Source organism: Vigna unguiculata, chromosome 10 (assembly GCF_037176805.1).
Source record: "Vigna unguiculata cultivar grain cowpea cultivar isolate G323 ecotype 2 chromosome 10, ASM3717680v1, whole genome shotgun sequence".
Classification (NCBI taxonomy): domain Eukaryota; kingdom Viridiplantae; phylum Streptophyta; class Magnoliopsida; order Fabales; family Fabaceae; genus Vigna; species Vigna unguiculata.
This window is the reverse complement of record NC_140801.1, coordinates 47,659,474-47,679,666: the sequence shown is the minus strand read 5'-3', so window position 1 is coordinate 47,679,666 and position 20,193 is coordinate 47,659,474. Positions and strand designations below refer to the sequence as shown.

Here is a 20,193-nt window from a genome sequence, read left to right as displayed (position 1 = left end):
CATAAGCAAAGGTCTCTTATAGTATTTGAATCTTAGTTCCGCGTAGTGAAAACAACAAGAAAAAAAAAATGAGAAATAAAATATATTGGTTGAAGAAAAATATAGATAAAAATAAATAAATAAGGGTTAATTAATTCAAAAAAGATAAAATAAAAATACGGATTATTTGGTTATGAATAATGAAAATAAATAAGATAAAAGTTTATTTTTTAAAAACATATTATTATTTATCAGTATTAAATTTTATTATTTATTAATATTTTAACATGTTAATATTTTTATTCTCAATATGTTTTTTATTAAAATAATATTATTTTAATTTTCATTTATTTATTATTAGAAAGCTAAACAAATTTAAAACATAAAGGAATACAACAAGAAAGCATTGCACACATTTTCACATACCAACAAAATTGGAAGAGTAGTGTGAACAATAATATATTAGCTTTTTCCTCTTATTTCATTTAATTGTTTCTTAATATATTAGCCTTTTCCTCTTTACCAAACCAGATTTCTCCTCTTCTTTTCCTCTTTTCATCACACCAAACTTGTTGATAGAGTAAGTTTGGTTGAGATAAAGAGAAAAAAAAAAAAAGATTGACATAAGTTGAAGAAATAGAAGTTTTGAAAAATGAAATAAAAATTAAAGATGTTTTTGAATGAAGAAAAACCAAAAATAAAACGTAAAAATGAATAAAACTACAGAAGAAATGATATAACGTGCTCGTAAAGTGATTATATAATTCTGTATATGCTTCTTTTGGTTGTATTTAAGTCGAGTTTCAATATGTAAGTAAATTTTCTGTGCCTTTTAATTGATATATGTTATGTGCTCATAATCTATTTTTGTTCTGTTTAAGTGTTCTGTACTTGACCATATATGTTTGTGACCATTATCATGGCCCAAATAGATGTTTGACAAAAGTCTCCAATGGAAAAAAGGTGTTTATTTTTCTCACATCCATGCGATTTTTCTTATTCAATTTATTAGAATTTTCAGTGATGAGAGTGAATAGTATGGTGTTTGAATTCTGCCGATATCAAATGATTGGTGTGTATTACAAACAACTTGTTTCAACCATTCTATGTCTATTTCAATAATAAACACATTCGATGTCATTTTTATCATTTGATTCAATACGAGACATGATGTAGATCGTTTTGATCACATTCATTTTAATGAGACGGTCTCATTCATTTTGATCGTTCCAACATTTGACTTTAATTTAGTAAGAGGTTTACGTTCAATTTTTTATATCCAATTTAGTATACGAAACAATTTTAATAATTGTTAAATGAATGTCTAACCTTGTTCAACAAAGTGTAAAATATATTTTTGACTGTTACTAAGCTAATATTTTACTTTAATTAATTAAAAAAAGCTTTAAGAAATTGTTTATTAAGGAACAACCTCTTATTTAACAATAATAAGAGACTTTGGTTGACAACTAAGGTTGTGAAAACAACAAGATTAATTAAAATTCAAGCTCAAAACATAACTTTGTCTACGCAATTATATAACATCAACTTGCTATGATAAGATATAAAGTTAAGTGAATTTTAGGATTAGAATCACCTTTTGTACCATGGAGAGATTGGTTGATTAACTAAGTATTTTTTTTCCTTTATAATTTTTCATGTTTCTTTAGTTTATACAGGTAGGTTTAAAGTATCTCGTGTACCTTCATTTATAACATTTTGCTTCTTTGTCAATAAAAAATCAATTTTATATTTGTTCCTTATTTATAATAAATAAAAATAAAATAGATATTATATTTTAAAATGGTGAAATAAATTATCATATTAATGATGAAATTTTATCGATGAAACAAATTTTATCAATAAAATAAAATTTACCAACAAATTTTAGCGACACAACAAAAATCATCGATAAAACAAAATTTACTCGTGGATTTTTGTTAACGTTAACCAATTTAGTCTCTCTCTAAATTGAAACTAAATTTAATTTTTATATTAAAATTCACATTTTTTATTAAATATTTTTATATAATATATTAAAATTCACATAATTATAACTTTTGATATAAAAATTAAATTTGATTACAATAGGGACCAAATTGGTTAATGTTAACAAAAATTAGGACTAAATTGAACAAAAATAACAAATATAGGGACCAAATTGAATATAGAACATTGACTTTGACACGTGGCATGATATTGGGTTGACACGTGGACATTTAAAAAAAATTAAAAAAATTTAAGAAAACCACGAAGTGACACGTGGCATGCTACTGGGTTGACACGTGTACATTTAAAAAAAATAAAAAAAAATTCAAAAAAAAACACGAAGTTACACGTGGAAGTCATCGTTCATGGTCGTTAATGATTAAAACGGTATTAGCAAAAAAGGACTCAATTGAACAAAATTGACGAAAATTAGGACCTATGTAAACATAAAACCAAAATTATGACTTATTTAAAAAAACTTGACGAAAATTGGGACCAAAAAGATATTTTAACCTAAATTATATTAGGACAATTACTTTGTGCATCCTATCATTTCTTTTCTTATATCTATCGCTTCTACGGTTACTCCTTGAAATTTATCTTTCGAAATACAATAAACAGTTTTTTTTTTTCTAAAATCAATCACTTATTTCACGAAAAATATTCTCGAGAAGCTTTTGATGGTGTGAGAGATAAAGTTTGATGAGTAAAAAAACTTTAGTCATTATTTGATTGTAGTAAAAATGAACTACACATTGCCGAAGAACATGTCTCCACTAGTTTATTACTAGGTTCTTCCTCATTTTAAGACACTTCACTTACCATTAGATTTTTCTTTACCAATTATTTTACTAGAAATCTCATGATTCGATTATGATTCGGTTCACTTAATTTCTGTCACAAATACAATAAAACCATTGTGAGCTTTGTTTTTCTAATTATAATGAAATTCGTGTTAAAAAAATGTTCATGGTCCAACAACTGAAAAACAATAGCCAGGGAAGTGTGCACATTATGGGAGACATTGCTTTGTCGCAAAGAATGAAGGAATAGAAAGGCGTAACAGTGAAGCATGTGCATGTGGCTGTAAAATTCAAGGCTTTGGACCATCCAAAGTAATGGAGCTTTCGACCAAAAACATCATGTGCCTCACCTAAACCTCAACCCTTTTGGAGGTCCCATGCACCATTCTTTAACGTCAAAACAACTTCCTATAAACTATTCAAGCCCTTCATCATTTTTTCTACTTTTTGAATAACTCATCATTTTCTATTAGCATCAAATTACAAATTAAATTAAGGTTTAATAGATTTTTTTCTCAATATTTAAAGAATTTATTCGATATGATCTTTCAATTTTGTTTTATATAGTCCCGTCCTCATTCTTTGAAAGGTGAAAATGACTCTAACATTTTTAGTTTTTTTTTTTTTTACTTTTTATAACGCTTCACCACCGTTTTAAAATACAATTGATGAGTAAAAGCAGAAAATAAAGGTTCAAAAATTAAAGTTATTTATTACTGTTAAAAATTTTCATATTTTATTAAATTTTTCTTACAAATTTGTTATAAAATTTTATAAAAGAAAACTTTTTTTTGTTAGTTTTTTTAAAAAATTTAATTAACAAATAATTTTTTCGTAGATAATTATAAAATTCGTAAGTATTTTTTATAAAATTTATTGTGAAAATTATTTTATACAAAATATTTTTACAAATAAATTGATAGTAATTTATTGTAAATTTTTATTCATAACAAAAACTTTAAGTATTACCTAAAAAATGTTTTTAAAAGAAAATTGGTAAAAAATGTATATTTTTTTGAGTAGTGTACACGTTATTATCTTCCAAACTGTTTTATCACTGACTTAATAAAATATAATTCCTTTTAAATAAAATAGGAATTGAATTAATGATAAAAAAAATTGAGAAATCACATTAAATAAATACTTTGAATATCACATTTTAAAATAAAAAACTTATCAAGTCTTAAATTAATTAGCTACATTTATGAACATAAAGCATGTTAAATTTTATTCTAAAGTTTATAAGACCATTATTTATAATTTTTTATTTCGGCTTATCGTAATTCAATGCGAGTACTTGAGTAATTTTGGAGAATTTATAAAATGACTTATGAGATGTTTATACGCTACTTTTAGCTTATACTGTTAAATTCTCTAAAGTAACTCGTAAAAATAGCGCATCATTTAATTATATACAAAAGTTAGCTTTAGTTTTTGTCCTACAAAAAAGTAACTCATAGATCGTTGTTAAATGATAAATATTTCTTTAGTAAGTTATTAGTTAAGTTATTTATCCAGCAGAACAAAATAAACATAATTGCAATGCTATATTGCCATATATTTCATTTTAATTATGAATAAACTATTTTTTTATTAATTCTGATTGAAAAAACTCAAAAACTTGTATTTCTTGATTACTAGATTTATCATTCTATTTTAATGACCCTGTCACGATTCACTTTTACAATTTTAGCAGAGTTATTGATAATTCATTTCATTATTTTATTTTATTATATAGGTCGTTCCATGGTATGAAAAGATGTCAGAATTTATAACGTATAATCTTTACTACATACTTTTAAAATGTATATTTATTAAAAGTGCGTATCAATATACAAATATCCGGTGAAATTTCAAATAAAATATTATTTTCAATTCAATGTTTAAAAAACATTTTGAAAATAGTTTGGGTCTTAAAAGAAGTGAATATAATATTTTGAATAACTCCAACTAATTCACAAAGGGTGGTCTTGCAAAGTTAAACCATCTCTAGATGATGAAATTGTCACAATAATCACGAGTGAATCAAATAATCTCATAAATATGATTATGAAAATATTTATAGGACTACATAAGACGAATAATTAATTATTCAATTTCGTGAATTATCATGTCTAATAAAGAAATCAATGAGTTGCAAACTACATTAATTACTTGTCTCTGTCAAGAATAATTGCATGATATCAAGAATGCAACTATCCAAATTAATATATATATATATATATATATATATATATATATATATATAATATTTATAGTCCTTCAATAAGTATTTTATTTTATTTTAAATATATAAAAATTACAATCATGGGAGAAACCGTAAAATATAATAATATACACATATATAAACATTCTATTATAACATTTTAAAAGTTTTGTAGCTTCACTGGTATTCTTTTCATCACCTGCATGATCAATTTACATGTGAGTCTAAGTCTCATATTGAATAAAAATAAGAAAGTAGAACACTATATAAGGATGAAGACCTATAAATCTATTGTCTTAAGATTTTAGGGTGAGAGTAGTGTCAATCTCTTATATAGTTAGATTCAGGTCTCATTATTATATCTCTCTAGTGAACCTCCTTGTTTATAGACCTAACAATGGTTTTAAAGGTAATAGTTAGTCTTAGTGACCAGCTCAGACAAGTACAATAGGGTTCATGTATTGAATATCTTCCTGACAAAGGTTTCATGTAAGCGTGTATCTTTAAAAAAATGGGCGACAAGAAAAATGAGTACTCATGATTGCGCGAAATTGTACCAATATAAAAGTGACTCATCCTCGAATATATATCCAAACTAGAAACCTAGTATAATATATCCAATTAAAACAAAAGTTCAATATAAGGTAAATTAATTTCAGAGTATAACTTCTCATTCATCTTAACTAAATTTGATAACTAAAACAATACAAAAATTAAAGAATAATGATTTTATATAACAAATAGAAACTTACTTACTTTTAAGATCTGTTGGTTCAAATTGTTATTCGACTCTTCAATTTTAACATGATTTAATTAGATTTAAGAATGGATAAGAAATAAAGGGAAAAAAAATGAAAGAAATAAGAGAGAAAAGATTACTTGTGAAAGGAAATTGAAAAAACGGACCCAAACCGAAGTGCAAAGTGCCCATGATACCATTTTTCTATTCTCTCTTTTATTAGTTTTAATATATTATTATATTAATTAAAAATTAATTATAATTAATTTTTAATTTTTTTCTTAACATCTTACAACGAACGTGAAATAGAAGAGATCTTCTAAGTGATATTTAATATCATTTTGTTATTCCAAATTGTAATCCAATTAAATGTTAGTCTCCAAAAATACCTTTAGAGAAAAAATAAGTGTTTTATCCGCAACTTTTATACCAAAATTTATATATATAATTCTATTATTTTTATACAATAATAATAATGTAGGATAGATTAGGTGAGTTGAACATTTAAGTCTGTTTATTTGCATAAGTGTATCGCACATGATTCACATTCTACAAATCCGTTGAGAATTAACAAACTATAAATATCTGAAAATCCTTGTTATTTGAGAATAGGTCTTTCACAGATGTTTTAGCATTATAAGATATTTAAATTTAAGATTAATAAGTTATAAATGTAAGCAATTCTGTTAGGTCTTACATGTACAAGTTTATCCTAACTCGTTTTTTAATCGTTATAAGATATTTATATTTAAGATTAACAAATTATAGTTATCCATAAATCCGTTGTTATTTGAGAATAGGTCTTACAGGATAAGTCAATCCTTACTTTTTTTAGCATTATAAGATATTTAAATTTAAAAATAATAAATTATAAATATCCACAACTAAGATACTTAAATCTAGGATTAACCAATTATAAATATCTGTAATCCGTTGTTATTTGAGAATAGGTCTTATAGAGATAAGTCTATCTTAACTCTTTTTTAGCATTATAAGATATTTAAATTTAAAAATAATAAATTAAAAAAATCCATAAACAAGATATTTAAATTTAAGATTAACTAATTATAAATATCTGCAATCCGTTGTTATTTGAGAATAGGTCTTATAAGATAAGTCTATCTTAACCCTTTTTTAGCATTATAAGATATTTAAATTCAAAATTAATGAATTATAAATATTTATAAATCCCCCATTAAGAATAGGTCTTATAGGGATAATTTCATTCCGACTATTTTTAAGAAAGACAAATAAGGGATAAGGAATGGATAAAAACACATTATCCGTCTTAATTTTACTCATTAAAAAAATTTATTTTGCATTATTTTTTTAAACATTGTTTATGCCTTTCTTTACAAGGTAAATATATATATTTTTTCCTTTTGTGGTATTTTTTTTTTCTAGAAATAGGATAATAGTGTTTGTATTTACGAATTCATGATTCTTGTTCTGGATGAAGCCAGAATTTTCCACACGAAAGTAACTTTAGTAACACTCCATTTGCATTCTCATTATCTATGATAATCACGATCACGAGACCCAAAATCACGCTTATTTAAAAAATAGTAAATAGACATCGTATTCTGTAGCCTTCGGAAAAGTGTTTACCTTCCACGTTTCAATCCTAGAAACCCTAAAAACTTTTTGTTTACCTTCTTCAACACCAACTTTAATATAATATAAAGTATTCCATCATCACAACAACATAGATTATTTTATTTTATAAATCACATAAAATAAGTTGTTTTTTAAGCCAAGAATTCAAAATCCAAAGTTAATCCTTATCAAAATCTAGTGTGCTATGTTGCCCCTTGTTTTCACCTTAAGTTTCAATGATTGCCACCATTTTCAATTAATCACATGACCTTTCATCTTATCACTTTAGATTTTGTAAGTACTAAAAGGAGACATCATTTTAGCATCAAGAAAAGTCAACATAGGACCTTTGAAGCTACGTTTATGTTCTTTTTCCCTTCGTTCTTCCGTCACTCTTGCATTTTAAACATTAATTATCGTATTAACTCCATCTAAACATTTAATTATATTGATTTATCATCTCAAAATCTTTGTGATACCATCTTATTAAAATACTCAATGTACCTAAAACAGAAGGTTAACAATTGCTTTTAATTAATAATAACACATAACTGAATTATAATCGACAATTACATCATAATAAATTAGAATTAAGAGAACAAGAGTTTGTTATTTGTTCATCAACAATTACGTCTTAATTAATGTAAAGAAGCGGTATCACTAAGTACACTTAATGAAAGCTATAACCGTCTACAAATGGATATTATTTGAATTTTTTTTAAATTAAAAAAATTATTCACATACGACAACTAATTAATTTTTTTTAAATTTTTTTATTTTTTAAATGCGTGTGTAAATATTTCCTTCATTACCAATTTATAATGTTCACGCATTTCGTTTTACAGACTTTTTGTATTTAATTTTCTGAAAAAAAAACACATCCAAACGAAAACACATTTTTTATCGGCAAATAAATTGTATCCAGAAAAAAAAAATGCAAACAGCATAACAAGATAACCGCCACTGGGTGGTGACTCACTACGCAGGCGCAGAAGGGGTTTAAGGACAGAAAAGTAATTTCGTCTGCTTCCTGAGGTCTATATAAAAGGTTGGTTGGAGTTTGAGATTACAGAGACTAAAATCGCGAGAGGACGAACGAAACGGAACACAAGAGAACAGCGCGCAGAGTGAGAGATACATAGTTGTTGGGAGACACCGAAACAGGATTTGGAACACGAAACACTTGTGACGAAATCGAATTGAGGTTACTGTTTTTGTCTGCTTGATGGTGTCGGTGAACCCAAACCCCGCCCAAGGCTTTTACTTCTTCGATCCCTCCAATATGACCCTTCCCGGCGTGAATTCTCTTCCTCCGCCACCGCCGCCGACTCAGACTCCAGTCGTTGCCCCCGCCGTGGAGGATCCAAATAAGAAGATCCGGAAACCCTACACGATTACCAAGTCCAGGGAGAGCTGGACCGAGCAGGAGCATGACAAATTTCTAGAAGCTCTCCAATTGTGAGTCCGTTTTTGTATTTTTATTTTTATTTTTCATGGAAATGAAATTCCTGGGATGTGAATTACGCTCTGGCAAAGAATTGGAGGATTGGTGATTCTTTTAGACTTTTTGGGAATTTGGCTGTTCTGGTGGTTTCTAGATGATTCGTTAATGGTGAATTGAGTTTTTTATTAGTTAAGTAGTTTATAAGGAATAGGTGGCTGTAGTGGGACTTGTTTGGGGTTGTGTTTTTGGTTCGTTTATTTAATTGGGGTTTTCGAAATTATTTACTTTTTTTTAATGATTTTAATGTTTCGTTGCTGCTACTTCGCTAATATGATCTGCTAATATGATTTGGGTTTTTAGTTTTGAGGAAGATGAGGTTTAAAAGGAACATTTTTTTAATTAAACTTATTTGTTTTTCTTCAGTAATTGTAAAATCGATCTTATTTGCTTAATTTCAACTCTGGTAGGGTGCGGAGTAGTTCATGTAGGGTGGGTTATCAGTATTATAGTGAGAAGGAATTTAAATCTTGCTACTTTTTGTCATTTTGTATTTAATCATATTGAAAACACCCATACTTGAACTAGTTCAGAAAACAAAGTGGTCTTAAGCCATTGCATTTATTGTTTCACAGGTTAACGGTTTATTTGCACCGTGTTTTGTTTAGACTTTTTCAACAATAGGTTGCCCCTTCCAATCAGGGACAAGTGGCAGAGTGATGATTCTGTAGTGGAATGTTTTTGGAGGGAAGCCAATATATTGTTAGAACAGTTTGTCAATACTTGGTGTATTGAATAAAGTTCTAGGGGAACACCTCATCTTAGTATGCCTAAACTTTTTTTTTCACATCTTCATTCAATTATCTACTTTGAACATACATCATTACATTTACATGTACACAGCTTTTTTATAGAATACAAATTCTTTAGAAGGTTTAGAATTGAAAGAATTAGGGTTTAGAAACTCCACAGTTCATTTAGAGAGAAGCATAGGCAAAGATCATAAAGCCATATGGTTGGTATTTTGCCATTTTGCAAGTGTGCATTGTGCTCACCAAGAAATGCAATTCCGTGTTTTCTGGTTAACATCACCTATGCACCTGAAGTAATAATGTTATTTTTTTTGTTTTGTTGATCCCATGCCAAAAGCGGTATATAGGATGGTTTATAAGTTATTTGTTTATTTTTGCTTATTTTATTCTGTATTTCTCATTCTTTTTCTTGACTAATTTCAGATTTGATCGGGACTGGAAAAAGATTGAAGCATTTGTTGGTTCAAAAACTGTTATCCAGGTAATTACTATAGAAGCCAAAGGAAAACAAAGAACAAGTTACTAGCGGATGCTAGCTGATTGAGTGTGTGTATTTAAAAGGAGTGAAACTTGACCTTCTCAACAATAAATTTGTTCAATTTCACATTATTCTTGGATTTTCTATTCAATACTGGCTATTTAGTGAAATTTTCAGTGTCTCAAAACTGAATATCATACTTGAATTGTAGATGAGTAAATGGAGACATGATCATTCCAAAAGACTGTCAATTGAAGCTCTGACCTGAGTTTGGATCTTCCCATTGCTTTTTATGCTCTTATATCTTCTCTAACTAGCAAGTCATTTTAATTCTTGTCAGATTTTGTTGCATCATAACTAAATGCAATTTATTATGTCTTTTTCTTCAAAATCTAAGGGTTGATGATGGGATTAAGGACATTAACTTGTAATTTGTTACTTTGGTGCATGTGTACTTAAGAAGAAAAGAAAGGACATAAAGTTATATAATCTTGTATTGTATAATGTTATGGTGTTTAGTTCATCAATTTTCTTGTAGCGAATCTCTGATATTTGTTACATGTTCCGTTAACTATCCTTTCTTCAATATTCTATGTAAATTCTATTTGGCAGATAAGGAGTCATGCACAGAAGTATTTTCTAAAAGTTCAGAAGAATGGAACAAGTGAACATGTTCCTCCTCCCCGACCAAAGAGAAAAGCTACTCACCCATACCCTCAAAAGGCTCCTAAAATCAGTTAGTATAACCAATGTCAACCATGTTTAATGTTCGCTGGTTTTTGTCTTGAATCTATTTTTAAATAACACGTTTTCTTTTTTTTGCAATTTATCAGCTCCTACTGTATCCCAAGTTATGGGCCCACTGCAACCTCCATCTGCTTTCATTGAACCTGCATATATTTATAGCTCGGATTCTTCATCTGTTCTTGGAACTCCAGTTACCAACATGCCTTTGTCGACTTGGAACTATAATGCTAAACCACCAGTCAATGTGCCACAAGTGACTAAAGGTTTTATTTGTCCTGAAATCTAATGTTTTGTTTTACATTTTTTTTTTGTTATTCAAATATGTATTTCATTGAGGAAGGCTCTGTTAACCTGGAAAGTTTTTTGGTTTGTTAGATGACATGGGCTTGACCGGAGTGGCACAAACTATTCCTCTTAACTGTTGCTATAGCAGTAGTAATGAGAACACCCCTCCAACTTGGCCAAGTAGCAAAAAGATGAATCAAGGTGGCCAGGGCAAGCCAATTAAAGGTTAGAATACTTTTTCTTTAACTTCAACTTCTGGAAGTGGGCACACAAAATATTTAACTGGAACTTATCATAAAACTTGGAGATTGTAGTTTTAGATAATGGGGCACTTCTTGAGTTTTTGATTGAACTAAAACAGAAAAAGAAGTCCTGAAGCTTGTACTTTCATTGTAACAAGATCATCTTTCTGAGATGATTGTTGTTTAGGTATTTGTCCGAACTCTAGTAGAGTTATTCATCTAGTTGTGGATTGATTTATAGGTATCATGTGAACTAATAAAAGAAATTGTGCATCAGCTTGTTATCTATTAGAATTAGAATAGACTTATTTCACTAAATCTAGAATATCATCACTGAACCTCAGCTTTGTTATGCTTTGATAAAGAAGTTGTCGAGATTTTTAAGGTCCAATCGTACTCAAAAGTTTTAGTAGTTTCGTAGCCAATTGTATAACTATGAGCAGGAGTAGTAGTGGAGAAAAGTGGGAGTTTGAAGTATTATTATTCTGTTATTTTTAGGTCAACCTTAATGGATAAGAAGCTGACCTATTTGAACGAGTTTCTCCATAACTCCTATTAGAATAGAAAAATAAGAAGAAAAACAGGAAATTACCTTTTTCTTAAGTTAAAATTAGCTTATAAGCAAGTTATAAATAAAAATTTAGAAAAGCTGTATGAGAGAGAAAACTTCTACAAATTTACTCATGCATAAACTAATTTTAGGTCAAACACAAATTATAAATAAAAATTTAGAGAAGCTATATAAAAGAAGAGAACTTCTACAAATTAGCTCGTGCATAAGCTAATTTTAGCTATGGAAAATTTGATTTCAAATTTTCTTTTTTTTTTTTCCTAGAAGAGGTTATGGAAAACTTCGTCCAAATAAGCTTTAAATGTACCTAAGATCAAGAAGAAAAATTAATTAAGCTGCACAAGGAATGTCATGGCGTTCCTTAAAGCTTTTAGTTCAAGGAATTAAAAATTATGCTAACATAACACATTGCTTGAACTTTGCATTTGTTTATCTTCAATCATGTTCAAGTAGAGCCAGAGACCCTTAGAATCAGTTCAAAAGCATGAAAGTGACTTGATTATACATAGAGCTCTAGAGCTGCTATATTGAGGGGACAGTAGGAGTGATAGTAAAATTGTTATTTTTTGTCCCTGTACCACTCCTACCCAAAGATTTGAAGCTGGGCCTGGGCCCTTAATTCAACGTATGCATTTTCATATGTTGTTGGGGCTTCAAGAAACAAGTAGGGCTGGGCTAGAGTAGGTATATTATATCCACCACATCTGGACCTTTTGACAATGAATAATATGCATTTTTATCCTTTCAGAATATAATTTCTGAAGTGAGTAGTGTGTATAAACAACTGTAATTTTTTCCAATTTTCACAACAATAGAAATATTTATGAACAGTATTAATGTTATTAAGTTTGTTAGGTTTTGCTATGCTATATGTCCGCTGTTACGAGTGTTTAGCATTGTTTCACTCCTATGTTCATGATACATGCACTTGTTGATAAGTTTGACTTGTGTATGCAGTAATGCCAGATTTTGCTCAAGTCTACAGCTTCATTGGCAATGTCTTTGATCCAAATTCGACTAATCACCTTCAGAAACTAAGACAGATGGACCCAATAAATGTAGAAACGGTAATTAATAATTTTCTTTTCCTCTTTATCGTGGGGGGATGTAAAGGTCTAGAATTTTGGGTTCATGGTCGTAGTTTGTGTGCCTGAGTATTTTATATTGTTCTGTTTTGCAGGTATTGCTGTTGATGAGAAATCTCTCGGTCAATTTAATGAGTCCAGAGTTTGAGGACCATGTAAGTTTGTTTCCAACAGTTAGCATTTTTTAGTTATTGACCCCATCACGTTAGCTAGATGCCAAAGTCATCTTTTAATTCTTGTTGCTTGCTTTTATTATGCTACTTAAACAAGATGTGAGTTTATGTAAATTGCTTTCAAATGGGGGGATTATTTTAAGCGAGTAAATAAATTGATATCACTATGTTGATATTTTGTTGCCGGAATCCTCAATAAGCCCCTAGGTCTGTGATGATTATAGTTTTGGCTCTATCACTGCACGTTTGTTGTTTAGCAGTGTGGGTGATTTTAAAATTGAATTTATTTTCTGGAGCATGATATGTTTAGACGAGCTACTCCTAAAGGATTTTTGGGAGAGGAAAAGAAAGAATAAATAAATTAAATTAACTTTTCCATAAATCAAAATTAATTTATTCAGAAGTTAAAAATAAAATTTTGAGGAAGTGTTATACAAGACAATTTCTGCTAATTAGTTTATATATAATCTAAATTTAACTTATGGATAAGTTAATTTCATCTTTAGTCTTTTTTTTCCTTAGAAGTCTTCATGAAAAAACCCGTCCTAATAGATTCGATAGAATATATAAAATCAATGATGACACTCATTGCAGATGACTATTTTCACACACGTATGAAGTTTAGAAAAGCTATTTTATGCATTTATTTATTTTGAATTGCATGCACGGATATTCTGCCGCATCATATTCTTATTCTGTTTGTTCCGAATTCACAGACATGCAAATGCAAGTGTTGTCTTATTATTATTCTGCTTGACAAAGTCCTAGTCCTAGCTTCATTTATTTTATTTTACTTTCCATAACATGCACTTCTTCATGGTCTTCTGACAAATTATTTTTTAATAATGCAGAAAAGGCTGCTTTCATCATATGATACCGACTCTGATGAATCGAAGCATGTTAATATTTGCAGCACTAATAAATCCGAGAGTGCTATTCTGTCTGCATAAGGATTTCGAGAGTGGTTTTTCACTGAAGAGTGTTTTGAATCTATCTACTGAAGAATGCACATAAAGAGGGAGCGAGAAGGTTAAAAAAGACAAGGTTTTTGGTAAAAGGAAGTGTAGCTTCTTAATGCTTGCATATGTATATAAGACGTACATATATAAATATATACATACATATATACTTATATGTATGTATAACTTTTGGTTTGAGCTTTTGTTTGTTTCTGGCAGTGATAGATGGTAGATATGGTGGTGTTTTGTATATGTTTTGAAGATGGTTGTCCTTGGAATGCTGGACAATGAGAGTCCTGTTAGGTCACTTGTGGAGGCTTTACTGTACAGTCTGAGTGTTTTTGTGTTATGCTGCAAAGCTTTGAATTAGCATTTAATATTTAAGAGCAGTGTTAGGAATTAGGGGCAGTCGTTTGCCTTGTATATATATAAAGCAATAAAACAGTGTAGATAAGTTTCTTGTATATATATAAAGCAATAAAACAGTGTAGATAAGTTTCTCTCCTTTCATGCGTGTATATATATTATTATAAAACCTCTCTTGCTACCTATCTGGTTACAACCTTTTCATTCAGAAATTCAAACAGTTTTTGCTCAAGTGATGATTTTTTGAAGTTTGGATTTACATTTTGGATGAAGAAAAATAAGAATTTTATTTATTTATTTAAAATAGTTTTTAAAATCGTAATGGGTGACTTTATATGATCTTGAAACAAATATTGAAATTAATTTATTTTTAATGCGATCACTTCATCTGATGTGGAGACAATTATTGTATTTGTGGTGTTTATGAATCTCATACTAAGAAGAATAATGAGTAAGTTGAAACTTGAGGACTAAAATTTGATATAAGTCTTTCGTTAAATATTGTTGACACTGATATTTGAGTTATGATTTATATTATTTAATTTAAATCTAGTTTGAAACACGGTAAAAAAATTAATATTATTGAATTAAAGAAATTATGTTTATTTATTATATTTGGAATTTGAAAGATTTGATAATGCATTAAAATGTGAGATTTTAATTTGAGATCGACATGAACTCTAATTTTTAATTTTGCATGTAAAATTAACGAGTACAATATATATAGTCCATAAATTAATATTAACTTTCCAATCAAATTTGTTTTCTCGATTAAAAGAAACCTTAGTATATAACCTACTTTATTGTAAACAAATATATTAAATTTGAGCGAAAGCATTACTATCATTATAATGAGTTATGAAAGTGAAAGAACTCCTTATAATAAGAAATCAGTAATGGCCCAAACAAATATACATTTGTACTCTATATGGGCTTTTAAATAAAAAAGGTATATCATGGTTTAGTTTGATCCAAAAAAATCATTATATATGTATTATAATAATAATAATTCATTTTTTCTTCATTATTATTTAAGTGAATCATTATAATTTATTTTGAATGTAATTCTATAATGAAAACTATTCACAATAATTTAAACATATTTTACATGTAATTATATAGTATTACTATTTTTAATTATTTTCATTTGTATAGAACATATTTTAAATTAATCATAAGTTAAAAAAAAAGTTATTTTACATTGGTAAAACGAGATTAAACCTTAAATTAAACAAGAACCAAACTTTAAATAATACTACATATCAGATCCTTTCCATTATTAGAGGATAAGAAAAAGAGTGTTTCAACTCATAATCCACTAAAGAATTTGAAACCATGGTAAATGATATATATATATATATATATATATATATATATATATATATATGTAATTAATCCGGTTGTTTAAAATGTTGGTTGATTGCATCAAGCATTTCAAACCATAGCATCATATTTTGAAGGAATTTAGGCGTTTAAGCTAATTAAAAAGACAATTTCTTTGTCTTATGACAACAAACCTATTTTAAGATCAATCTTTAACATCAGTGAAATTGTACTTAGAAATACTAGTTTTAAGCATAATCAATTGTATGTCATAATTTCTAGAGTTCAAAATAATTTTGGATTAAAAATTTTAATCCATGACATAAAAAAAAAACTTTTGAATTCTACCAAAGTAGTTTTCCAAAATGTAGAGTATAACCTTCAACAAGCATTTTGGTTCATTATGTATATTTAAACTATTCAATTAACTTAGCATCATTAGTAAATCCATCTTAAAAGACATAATTTTTGTGAAATACAAGTATAAAAATGCCCAAAATAGTATATCTATATATAAAAATAGGATAAAAAACTAATATAATTGTGTAACAGTATGCATCAGCCATTAATAATATAAAACACCTTAAAATTACATAATCTCTAATTAAATCGAACAACTACAACATACATCTCATTCCTTTACTTCAATTATATCTTCAAAATAATTTCTATAATATTCAATATTTAAATAACCTTTTAACATGTTTAAATATAAACCAATGTTTTCATTCATTTCTTTAAAAATACAATAACATTGTAAACTAACAACATCAATTCTACAAAATACACGCTATTTAATGTTGATGCAAGTTACGTAAAAGAAATAAAATTCTAAATATCTGATGTATATAAATATCGTTATCAATAAACACCACTAATTATTGTTGTCTGACATCTTATAATTTTACCATAAACAAAATTATATTAAATAACATTTTTTTAACAATTTTTTTTTTAAATCGAAAAGAAAAACCACAATGCTCGTACTAGTGAATTATAGAAATGAAAGAGTTTGTTATAATCTAAAACACTAATAATGACCCAAATAAATATGACTTTTGCACTTTATGGGCTCTTCAACCCAAAATAAGTACACATGGTTTAATTCGACAAAAAATATTCATTATATATATAGTATAATAATAATAATAAGATGAAGAAGAAGAATAGTTTTAACTTATCTTCTTTTTTTCTCCATTATTATTTAAATGAAGTATTATATTTATTTTCAATTTAGTTATATAATGAACAGTATCCACAATAATTTAAACATATTTTAAAGGTAAGTTATACAATGTAACTCTTTTTAATTATTTTATTTCATTATTTATAAAACATATTTTAGACTAGAAAAAAAATAATACTTTAACACAATTATATACTCATTTCACATATTATTTTTTACCTTTTTTATTATAAAAAACATGTGAAATAAATTTAAGTTTGTATATCACAGTTTTTTAATTTTATATATATATATATATATATGTATATATATTATTTTATTAAGTTATATTATATATATATATATATATTATATTTTTATTATTTAAAAAGTAAAACAAAGATAAAATAAAATTTTATTCGATGAATATTGATTAATAAAAATATCAGAATTATCTTTTTGAATTTTTCACGACCAACAATCAAGTGAGCATGAGAGTAAAAAGAAAAGACAAAAATATATAATAGGAGAGGGATTGAAAATTAAAGAAATCGAAGAACACATTCTTATAATATCCTATTATGATTTATATGTAGAATAAATTTATGATTCTTCCAAATTAATATGAACCGAAATTATAATTTTATGATTCTTTAATGAAATTGACATAAATCCTAATTATATTTTATCAAAATTTTAAATTATAAAATGTAGAGATTTTGTATTTTTTTGTCATTACATATGATAAAATTTGTAAAACTTTAATGAATGTAGACCTGCATTATGAATACTGCATTATGAATACTGCAATACCGCTACATGTAATGAGTTGGTTGAATAGTCTTAAATTGGAATAGAAATTAAAATATCATGTTGCTTAAATTCAATGAATTAGAACAATTAAAAATTGAAAAGTGTAAATTACAGTGTAAAAATAGTTTAAATACAGGAAACTAATATTTTTTTTAAATTAAAAATAAAAATTTAGATATAAAAATTTAATTTGTTGTCCAAGTTCCCGTATACTTTATCATATTTTTTTACTTTTTTTATCTATGTAATGATTTATACCTAACCTACTTCTTTAATATTATTATTAGTATTATTATTTAATAATATTAATAAATTAATATTTTAATTACTAATGTTAGTAAATATATGTTGAAGTATGTTTTTTTTTTTGTATGAATATAATTATATTTTAATGTATTGATGTCATCTTTTTAAAATATGTTATTGAGAACCGTAGTAATTTAAAATAAGAAATATCTAATATCGAAATATTACAAATAATTAACAATTGATTATAGAAATAAAATGTTAAACTATTTCACATATTCAAATTATACAAGTTACATTAATGAAGATTCGGAAATTTCAGTCATGTTTTACATAAACTACCTTTGAAGAATAAAATGTAATATTTGTATGGATTGTGCTGATGATAATATCGATTATTGTATTTGGAAAGTATAATTCACCGTTGCATTCAATAATATATTAATAATACAATTGTAACATAATATATTTACCAAAATAGTACATGTTTATGAAATGTATGAATTTTAATTGCATATATTTATCACTTAGTCTCTATTTGAAATACATTAATTATTGCAAATTAGTTTAATTTGTTATACATTAGATTCTTTTTAATTAATATTGTTCATGAGTATATTATAAAGTGACCAAACTAAAAAAAAAAACTAAAATACAGTTATAATATAAGGAAAATGGAAAACAAAAATATAGGTAAAACGAAAAACAAAAATCAAAGTAAAGTAAAAGTTAATATAATAATAATAATAATTAAATAATATAATCATAAAAAATTTGGTCACTATTTCAATTACTAAATTACAAAAATAATTTCGATTTACTAATTCGATTAGTATTAATGACTACATCTCAATCACTATTTGACAAATTTATAGTAATGTTAATTACAAAAATTAATGTAATATTTATGTAAATGCACTTAATTATAAATAAATATGTTCACTCAATTACAGATTTTTGTTTCTTACATAATATAAAAAATATTTTAAATTATTTCAATGCCAAAATAAATAAATAATAGTTATAAAATATATTATTGAATTCATTAGCTTATTGTTATATATATTAAATATGATTTTAATATAAGCATAAATATGTTGTTGTAAGAAATATAAGTATAATTATAATAAATATAAATAAAATAAAAAACACAGGAATTATGTAGTATAAAATATGCAAATATTTATTTTAAAATTAGCGATAATAACCAAATTTAATAAAAAATAATAATCAGTCATTATAGTAAATATTTTAGATTCTAATTTTTAAAATAAAAATCATCGGTAACTAATATAATTTTAAAAAATTATAATTAATCTAAAAATTAATAACTAAAATAATTTTTATTATAAACTAATATTTAAATTGATCAATAATATTAACTATTGAAATTTTATTCACCAAAAATTAAATTCTAATTAGAATAATATCTTTATATTAGTTTTTAAACATATTATTTTTTATCACTCGATTATTATTTAAAATTTTTCTAATGTCTTGGTAACGGAACGGTCATAATTTAATCATTCAAATATTTTCGAAAGAAATATCTAACTTTTACATTCCAGAACTTTAAATTTTAATTTTCATCATTTCAAATAAAATTGTAGTAAATGTTTCACTTATAGATAAACTAACTTTATGTTTAACTAATAAACAAAATAACTTATTGAAAACATAAAAGAGTACATTTCATTAAAGGATAAAGAAAGAAAGTACTTTTTAAAACCCAATAATTATTATTTCAATAGAACTATAAAGAAAATAACTTTTATTCGATATAACATTAGAGAGGAATACATAACTTTCTTAATACCATCTCTTCTCCCAACAAGTCATATTTTGAATACGATAATTAACTAATTGAATTGAATTTGACCATCTCTGGAACAATAAAGCTCATCCTTTTAAGGTCCGTTTCAACAATTCTTCTCTTTTTTCTTTAACAACTTCGAAAAAGAAACAATATTTAAACTCTCCCATGTATTCATCCTAAATTGAAATACAAAATCAATTAATAGTATTAATGATCTTACGTCAACAATTCTACATAATACTATAGTTATAATACTATAATTATGAAATTCTCATTTTCAAATGCAATAATTACATTAAACCTTTTTCTTTTTCACACAGAAACCAGACGAACGCACGCAATATAAATAAGCAAAAACT

The 20,193-nt window shown here is 26.3% G+C and overlaps 1 protein-coding gene across 1 annotated transcript; it reads left to right on the top strand.

Annotated features, from left to right (window-relative positions):
- Positions 1-8,371: 8,371 nt before the first annotated feature.
- LOC114167231 (protein REVEILLE 5-like) lies at positions 8,372-14,610 on the top strand. The gene is made up of 8 exons (XM_028052249.2): positions 8,372-8,770; positions 9,989-10,046; positions 10,656-10,779; positions 10,877-11,053; positions 11,166-11,300; positions 12,846-12,955; positions 13,069-13,128; positions 13,998-14,610. Exons 1-8 carry the CDS (start codon positions 8,538-8,540, stop codon positions 14,094-14,096), a joined length of 996 nt encoding a protein of 331 aa, XP_027908050.2. The 5' UTR covers positions 8,372-8,537; the 3' UTR covers positions 14,097-14,610.
- Positions 14,611-20,193: the final 5,583 nt, after the last annotated feature.

Coding starts and splice junctions, on each gene's coding strand:
- LOC114167231 (XM_028052249.2), top strand. CDS start 8,538: ATGGTGTCGGTGAACCCAAACCCCGCCCAAGGCTTTTACTTCTTCGAT. Junction 11,301..12,845: donor CCAGGGCAAGCCAATTAAAG/GTTAGAATACTT, acceptor TTGTGTATGCAG/TAATGCCAGATTTTGCTCAA. Junction 12,956..13,068: donor ACCCAATAAATGTAGAAACG/GTAATTAATAAT, acceptor TCTGTTTTGCAG/GTATTGCTGTTGATGAGAAA.